The 9523-nt window shown below is 41.0% G+C and overlaps 1 protein-coding gene across 8 annotated transcripts in view; it reads left to right on the forward strand.

Annotated features, from left to right (window-relative positions):
- The first annotated feature begins 82 nt into the window (after window positions 1–82).
- Window positions 83–9523, forward strand: part of cadpsa (Ca2+-dependent activator protein for secretion a) — a 218337-nt gene continuing 208896 nt past the window's right edge. For 7 of the 8 annotated variants that reach the window (XM_034868945.1, XM_034868946.1, XM_034868947.1 and 4 more), the window contains exon 1: window positions 386–730. In XM_034868945.1, coding sequence (XP_034724836.1) covers window positions 386–730 — 345 coding nt within the window. Of the gene's footprint in view, window positions 731–9523 lie in introns of all 8 variants that reach the window. The other variant, XM_034868944.1, reaches the window with a different exon arrangement.

Consider the following 9523-nt stretch of genomic DNA (forward strand, 5'->3'; position numbering starts at 1 on the left):
CCTCTCTCACAGCACCTAGCCTACACATCAACGCTTCCTCCTGTTCTCCCTCCCTGCGACCCCTCCCCCTTTATATCTGCTCTCATGATAAATCCCTCCTATGTGCCACTGTCTGGTACACTTGAAAGGCTGGGAAATCACGCAAACAGCACTTTCATTTTTACTGCCGAGGTTGACTCGTCTGACGGCAGCTTTCTTGTTCTTGAAAAGCAGCAGTCAGAAACGCTCAACAGGCAGTGCTCCTCGTCTCCACGGCGGCTTCCCCTGGCTCTCTCCCTCTGTGGCTGACGCCGAAGCTGATCGGCATCTTTCCCCCCTACTTTTTCAGACTTAGCCTACCTTTGCAGCAGGTAGCCTCTTTATTCTCCAACCGAGCCTCGGCAGCATGTTGGACCCGTCTTCCAGCGAAGAGGAAGGGGATGAGATAGTGGAGGTGGAGCGCAAAGAGGTGGCGGCCCCGAAGAGCCTCGGAGGAGCCCGGCTGTCACCGGGCCGAGCCTCCGAAGGAGACGCAGGGATCCAGCCTCGGGGCCGAGGGAGCGGCGGGGGCCGACCCTCCAGCCCCACACCGTCGGTGGGCAACGACAAGGAGAAAGAGGACCTGGAGAAGATGCAGAGAGAGGAGGAGGAGAGGAAAAAGAGACTCCAGCTGTATGTGTTTGTGATGCGCTGCATTGCTTATCCCTTCAACGCAAAGCAACCTACTGATATGGCCAGGAGGCAGCAGAAGGTAAGATCAGCTGGAAACCAGAGCTAACTTTAAAACTGTTTTTTTTAAACAATCTTTTATTTTTAGAAGGCATCGCTCTGATACATGCCACCAACTGTTGCTTCCACAGTCGCACCATCGCTGGATGCCTTTCGGTCGAATATACTCAAGAACATACAGTATGTCTCAGTTTATAGTCAGAGATGATCTTTAACATACTGGATGTTGCCTAATGCATACTGCACGAGGATACAAACCTTAATACTTTCATTAGATAAGGTAGCCCACTGTGATGGATAAAGTGCACAGATGATAAACCATACATCTCTGGCATCTCTTTTGATTGAACATAATTACATATTTTCTTTATTCCCACCACCCAAACATCCTGTCATGATGATGACAAAGCTAAACTGTGCCAGAAAGATTTATAAAAAAAGGTTTGAGAAACAAGGAAATGAGTTAATCAAAACTAAAGACAGGCAGGGTTGGACAAACAGGAGAGGCTGATGGATGGCATGAGAGAGAGAGACAGAGAGAGAGAGAGAGTATTTGTATTCATGTTTAACCCACCCATTGTAGTAGCTCTTGCATGAATTGTCTCCGGGCATAGAAGCACCAGGGCTGTCCCCTCCATCCTGCCAGTCTCAAGCTTCTATTTGAACAATCTGTTGCTCAGGAGCCATTGCTCCTCTACACCACTGCCTAGAGATGGTCTAAAACCATCTGTTTGCTTCCCGATTCCAATATCTGAACTAGCGTATTGGCTGATACCGAATACCGATCTGATACCAGTGTGTCATATATTGTATTTTGTTTTAAAAACTGTATACTACTATCCCTGGTATAGTCTGGCTCAAGTTAAACTCTTTGTGAAACATGATCAAACACAAACAATGAATGCCATTTCTTTTATTATTAAGTTTGACAGTGATGGAAAAGAACATAAACTACTTTAAAGCTGATTTTACTCCAAGGCTAAATTCTGTATTATCGGATCTATAAGCTCTAGTACTTTTCAAAATCCGATAGCAGCATTTTAGGCGGTATTGGAGACTTTTCCCATACGGTTATTGGAATATCTTTACCACTGACCAGTGCCTTCCTCTATCGGCTTTGATGTGGTCCTTCAGGAATATCACTATATAAACACAACCTGAGGTATTTTAGAACAATGCGCTGGTTGGAAAATACCATAAATTAATCTTTTTTTAAAGATACACCCTGTGACATTAACTATATTTAGCAGACCAATATTCCACTATTATTCAGAATATGACTATTCCAAATTTGATAAAGTTCGTGTAAATGTTCAGAAAAGCACTATAAAAAATATATACAGCGTTTTCCGATTAAGAAGTGGGATATTCCAGTATTATTCAGGTTTTAGAAGCATTCTTTGGACATGTATACAGCACATTCATAATATGCATCTCAGGCAGGTTTTTTTACTGCAGTTAACAGCCTTCTTGCAGCAAATAGAGATACAACAAACACATTTATTAATTTAATGATTAAATAAGATAGTGTCTCCAAACTTGCCTCAATTATAACTTGTCTCCTGCTAGTTGTACTGCAGCACTTACTTTTTAAATAACAAGTAAAATCATTAAATATTTGTGTTGTATCTCCTGTTGTAGTTTGTAGCGCTAGCAGCTGAAAGCAGAAGCCAGCAGGCTAGTGTTATTTAAATAAACTCCTGGTGTACATACACACTTCCCAATCAATGGTTTTATGAGTAGCTAGCCTACATGTCTATTTGTACGACTGTAGAAGTTTGGTATCATTTCGGGCATTATTACTGGAGTGATTTACGAGATACACAGTTGGCTCCAATAGCGCCTGCACTAAGCTAATCAGCTGATGACACAAAGCTTTTTTCTCCCCAGGTGAAAAAAGCTTCTGGGAGGGTTGTATGGCTCGAGGTTGTGGTGCAAAGGACCCTAGGGTGAAATTACTCCGAACCATCACTTTTATTGTTTAGTTATCTAGGATTGATTACTAACATTATCTATAAACGCCATTCCAGTGATGGCCTTTGTTGTGTTTGATTGCTAGCTTGTAGCAAAGCTACATAGATGCTAGCTTGTAGCCAGTAATTAACAAACTTGGTTAAGTAGGTCAATTTTTACTGTATTAACGTTACAAAGTCTCTTGTTAGCATCTTGTATGCTACTTTTCGCAAAGTGACGCATGTGCAACTCACATCTTTACTCGTTGCTAATTGACGCATGTGCGGCTCAAATCTGCACCCAACTTACAGTACTATGGGGGGTGAAACCTTCCTCCACAGCGCTGTGGAGATAGTTCATGCAATGCGAGACAACCTTGTGTTTATTTCATATTACACACAAAGAGCCCTGATGAGAGCAGATCCCCCCCCCCCCCCCCCCCCCCCCCCCCCCCCCCAGAGTGCTCACTACTGCTATTTAGGTGTGCGTCAACATGTTATCTCACTACTGTTCTTGCTATTTATGTGTGTGTCAACATGTTATTTTGGTCGCACCATGTTACCTTGTATTTACTTGATTGTCCCCAAGAGATACCTCTGCTTTCTGGGGAGTGCATGATGAAAGACCCTTTTGTTTTACCTACAGTGAGATGCTTTCACGTCACCTATCTTCATGCAGTGATGGACTGGCTATCCGGAATTTGGGCAAATGCCAGAAGGGCTATCCCCCCATTGATGCCTATGGCCACTAATGTCTTTGTTTCATTTTAATAAGTTATTTAATGCATGCAGCTGCAAACAATCAAGATTGTACTGCGGCAAAGTACTTGGACAGATACACTCGGAAGACAGAAATATTAATTCTCAAAAAATAAAGATTGACAGAGATAGGGCTGGTGTGTTGCAAAGGATTTTTTTTTTTTTCATCCCAGTCCATCACTGTCTTCATCTATTCAACAAATATTGTAAGGTACCACAACTTTACTAGAATATTACTCCTAGAATATTTGTAGACTACACCCACTTGCAGTCTAGTCTCATAGCAGTAGGGTATTTAATACCTTGGTAACTAAAATGGTAGTCAAATGACATGTTTCAACATCAAGTGCAGTGGTGGATGCTGTATGGACTTCACACATGCTACTAGATAAAAGGCATTCAATACTGTAGCCTCCACAAATTACTATTTCAATTTCTGTATTATTTTGTTTCCCAATCGTAAAAGTCCCCCAATCCCTATTATTATGTGATCTAAACACATCCCCTTCCCCTGTGATTAGTTTTCTTCAGAATTAACACTTAACGTTTCTCGCTCTGTTGAGAAATGTTAGAAGAGCTGACTCATGAGCTTTCATTCATCATTAGTTCATTCATTACTTACAATAAAGGAAACTGATGGATCAGAATTTCAGAAGAGGATGGACATCAGGTCATCCAGCTCTGAGTGCAGAGAACACTTAACGCGCCCATATTATGCTCATTTTCAGGTTCATAATTGTATTTTGAGGTAGAACCAAAACAGGTTTACATGGTTTCATTTTCAAAAAACACCATATCTTTGTTGAACTGCACACTGCTGCAGATCCTCTTTTCACCCTGTATGTTTTAGGTCTCTGTTTCAGCTACAGAGTGAGACATCTTATTTCTATACTATCTTTGTTGGGAGTCGCACATGCTCAGCTAGCTAGCTAGGGCCACTTGTGGAGGCCACTTGTGGAATACCTGCAGAACAGGGTCATGGAAGTAGTTCTTTTGGAGATTATGGTGAACTAGTTTGTGTTGTAGCAGTGTTTTGCCATTGAGAACGAGCTAGCATGCAAGCGCTAGCATGTGCTACGGTTAGCCACCTTGCCTTGGCTAGTGACGTAGAAAGCCGTGCAGATGTTGAACAGCTCACCCGGAGGCGGAAGGCAACGGACATTTGGAAACTATCTTACTCAAAACAGCATTTTGTTTTCCATGTTTGTATGTGTGTGGAAGCACCATAGACACAAAACAACCCCCCGAATCACAGAAAAAGTCATTTGTTCATAATATGGGCTCTGGAATGCCTGCCACTGAAAAACACGTCAGCATCAGGGTTCATTCTGAGCGTTACGAGAGGATATGTAAAGCTAGACAGAGAATGAAAGTCTACTTTGACATCCTGTCTTTAGATCATACTTTAGAGCTTGTACGCCTTCTCAAACACATTTGCCAGTCAGCTGGGAAGTGGGTGGTACTGCACTGGGCTTGATATGCTGTGGGCTGAAAAGATATAACCCATGTTGCTGTTCCATGTTTAAAAGATGTCTTTAATGTTAAAACCTGTCTTATGAAGTCTTGAAGTTTTAGGGCTTCAAACATATGTGGCAGGTAGAGCTGCCTTAAAGGCAGAAATAATGCCAGTGTCCAATTTAGGGAATCCTTTGAATAATTTGACGTAGAGTCTCAACACTGAAGCTAAGCAATGCACTGCTGTGGATGGTGGCAGCAGCTAAACATATTTTGGCCACCTAAGAAAAAGTATTTTTTCAATTGTCTGCTATGTTTAGAATAATTTCCCCGCTTTACCTTGCTGTCCGACAGCCCTTTCCTTCGGCACTAAATTTTCTCAACCGTAGAACTTCCGTAGTCTTATGCAGAAGCACAACTGTGCTAGCACGCTGTATCAAGCCGCAGATCAGCTGTTTGACTCATTCTCCACAGTTAATGGAAGAGAAAGCATATACAAGAAATAAAAAATGAGTGATTACAATGGAGACAAGATGATAGCTTTATGAGCCAGAATATACAGAAGAAGGTTTCCAGAGGGAGACTGAACTGGTGTAGGAATATTGATGTTCTACGGTTGAGAAAATGTAGTGCCAAAGTAAAAAGACTGTCTGACAGCAAGGTATAGCGGTTAAAAACTCCAGATATAGTGTCCACTTAAAGATTTTTCTTTAGGTGGCTAAAGTGCGTCTAACTGCTGGCCCCTTTCACAGCAGTACATTGCTTAGCAGGTTTGCCATTGATAAAAGTAGCAATTTCAGAATCAGAATCAGAAATACTTTATTGAAATGTGTGTTACAGTTGCACAACGTATATAAAGATCAGAGTAGAAATATAAAGAAATATAAGGAGTGTGGATATGCATGTTATTTACATAGTTAATGGAATTTTTATGATACAGTATTTATTTATATTTATATTTCAGTGTGTAGAAATACTGTGTTATAAGTAAAAGTTGTAAGTAAAAAAAAAACTTTCACTGACGTAAACTGCAGAAGTGTAATAATAATAATAATAATAATAACAATAATTATAATAATAATGTATACTTTATTAATCTCGCAAGGGTAAATTACAATGTAAGCATCAAAATATGTTTAAAGTACCAAGAATAAAAGTACGCCTTAAATTTTACATTATATACTTCTCAATCCGTTATGATGAATTATAATTTAATTGTTTTTTATTGTTTTGTATTAATGATCCAAATCAGTGAAGTTAAGTTCAATCTTTGCCTCTGAAATGTAGTAAAGTAAAAGTATACGGAAGTATAATTTGTACCCCCAAGTTAACCAAACTTATTTGGTAAAGAAAATGAAAGTAAAATCAACATCCAAAGTATTTACTGGGAGATAATATGTCAAACTTGGTTCCATGTCCATGTCTTTATGGACAGCCATTCACCAAATTTCGGAATATGAGAATTCTTATAAACACTGACTTCAGTTACTTAAAAAAGAGCCCACATGTAAATTTGTACAAAAGTTCAGATACCATTTGAACTCCGAAACGATTACTAGTAGGAGCATTTTTGAATGTACAACATGTTTATTTCATCTCCTTGATTAACTCACATTGACTCACACTTGTTGGCGGCAATTCTGACACAGAGACACATTGTGTCTCTTTAAATCATGTCGGCTATCTATTTCTATTGTGGTTTCTTATCAAGATCCCTTTTTAATCACTGTGAGAGCATTGCACCAAATCTTTGTATCTATATCTTTATGTGCCAAGAGCTGAATAACTTTGAACTGCTGTCTTGAGGATGGATAATCTTACTGAAATCCGATCCATGAGGCGGTCCATGCTGATATTCAGCATTCATTCTTCTCTTCTGTGATCTAATGGGAATCGATCAAAGAGCCTACACCAGGAGCCAGGTCCGATATGAGCTGTGATTTATATCTAGAGCACATATTTATAGTTAATAGGTTCCTCTGTTTAAAACATTAAAGCGCCCATATTATGCTAATTTTCAGATTCATAATTGTTTTGTGAGGTTGTACCAGAATAGGTTTACATGGTTTCATTTTCAAAAATCACCATGATTTTGTTGTACTGCACATTGCTGCAGATCCTCATTTCACCCTGTGTGTTTGGGTCTCTGTTTTAGCTACAGAGTGAGACATCTCTCTTGTTTACTATCTGTTTTCGGACTCGCACATGCTCAGTAGCTAGGTAAGATCACATCAGCTAGATAACTCTTTCTCTAGCTTTGGTCAGTCAACTTTTTTTCAAGTTTGTATGTGTGTGGAAGCACCAGAGACACAAAATAACACCCCAAATCCCAGAAAAAGGGATTTTTTTTCTCATATTATGTGCACTTTAAACATCTTCCATTCACTGTGTTCCTGCTGTATTCTAACATCAATGATAATAGATTAAACGGTCCCTCCAGGATTTCGCAATGTCGGGACATCGCCAACTTACGCAAACTCAACCAATCACCGCTTTGTTGCGACCCGCAATTTTGACCAATCACCGCAAGTTTTGCGCAAATTTGACCAATAACCCGTGTTTGCCGCAACTTCAACCAATCCCAGCAGTCCCATGTGCCAGACTTTGTATCAGCATGTGACTCTGAGAGCCAAAGACCAAGCGAGATGAGAGCGGGTTCACGTCACACGTACGTTGCCAAATGAGTTTCCTTGTTTCTGTTATGAAGACGAGACGCATGTGACTCAAATATCTCACATTCACCAACCAAATGCCAACCGTCCTGCCAACCTGTATACCGTTTAACATCAATGTACTATTTTCCACTCTGAAGCCGCTAAAAGCTGCAGCTGTTTCAATCCTGTTGGCTCTCTGCAGCGGGCACGGCTGTTGCTCAGTTCCCCCTGCGACTAACGTTTGTGCACGCACACACACACAGACGCACGCACGCACACACACACACAAACACAGTGGATGCAGGAAAAACCGGAGATGATACGTACAGAAGGTTCTAAATTAAGGACGGCTACGCTCGTTAGTGTAAGTGCAATGATAAGTTGAAGTCCCATAAGTTCTTTATCAAACCATATGAACGTGTCCCTGGCCAGGATAGGAAACTAACTATCAATGTAAAGATCATAAGCTACTGACAGACATGTTCAAATTTGATTCATTCAATAAATTATTGTTTTAGTCTTAAATCCACCAGCCATTTTCATGTGCACAACCTCAGTCTTATTGGTAAGGTTACTAGGAAAACACAGCCGAGAGAAACTTTATTCTCCTCAAAACCGGTTACCTTATTATTTTTTAAAGAACTATACAAAAAAATCGCTAACTTCTCGGTCTCCCGCAACTTAATTGCAATAAACATACAAAAAGAGCCGGTACGTTCAATACCTTTATGTTGCTACTATGTTATGGTACGTTATGTTTCAATCATACCCAAAAATTTGGGTTAATTTAAATTTGTTAAATCATATAATGTCCCCAGTTTATTCTAGTTCACTGTAATTAGGACACACATTTGAGTTCAACCCGGGCTTTTCAGTCTGGCAAAAGCAACTCACCTTTTCTGAGATAACACACTCACACATCTCACACTACCTATTTTCCTTCTCAGAGTCAGAGGAGTGATAATAGTTCTTGATTTACAAGTAACCATCTGTAGCATAGGCCTGCTGCTGTCTTGTCCTCTATTGTTTTTATTTATTTTTTTAGTCATTTTCATGGCTTTTCTCTCCTAATCAGGCCAGGGGGTGTAAGTATGCCCAGGTGAGACACTCAACGCCTTAACACAGTCTGTCTGCTTGTTTTCTGCTCCACAATAGGGCTTCTGATGTATCCACTCCTCCTTCCTCTCCTGTTCTGCTGCTCTTCAGTCCTCCTCGTTCGCCTCTCATTTTGCTTTTGTCATTATTCCAAATTAGCAGGGCTGAGGCGTACTGCACAGATTTGACACATCTAAGGCTGCGTTCAGACTGCCTGCAGGTCTTTCCATTAGACCCGGAGCTGTGGGAGAAATTCAAAGTTAAGTGTCTTGGTGTGCAAAGCGCTGCAGCAATCACAACAACCGTGGATTGCTGTTGTGGCCGACAACTGGGAACTTTATACATTGTTTGTCTGCTATTTATCACTAAATTTACTTCTAGGACTTTTTTATGCAAGATATCAACTATGTAGAGTAGTTTTACGAAAATTGATGGCTAATGTAAATTTGGTCCAACTCTGTCGAACGTCAGGAGCTCCACAGTCTGATGTGACAGCCGGCCGGTGCCTGCCGGGGTCGCTGGCTTGCCGCCCGGCCTGTCGGCCTTTACAGACGCGCTGTGAGCTGGCTGGAGCACTGTCGGGAGACTCCGGACAAGAGGCGCTTATTTCCCTGATTGTTTGTTTAAAGGTCCCATGCCATGACAATTTCCCTTTTAGGAGTTTTTCTTTAACATTAATATGAGTTCTCCCAGCCTGCATATGGTCACCCAGTGGCTAGAAATGGTGATAGGTGTAAAACGAGCCCTGGGTATCCTGCTCTGTCTTTGAGAAAATGAAAAGTCCGATGGGCCAATCTGGACTCTTTCCCCCTCCTTCTCTGTTTTGCCCGCCCAGAGAATTGGGCCCACCTATGGAAGAGAGACATCATGGCTTTCAAACAAGCAAAGTGGCAGTTGGTC

Source organism: Etheostoma cragini, chromosome 4, assembly GCF_013103735.1.
Source record: "Etheostoma cragini isolate CJK2018 chromosome 4, CSU_Ecrag_1.0, whole genome shotgun sequence".
Classification (NCBI taxonomy): Eukaryota; Metazoa; Chordata; class Actinopteri; order Perciformes; family Percidae; genus Etheostoma; species Etheostoma cragini.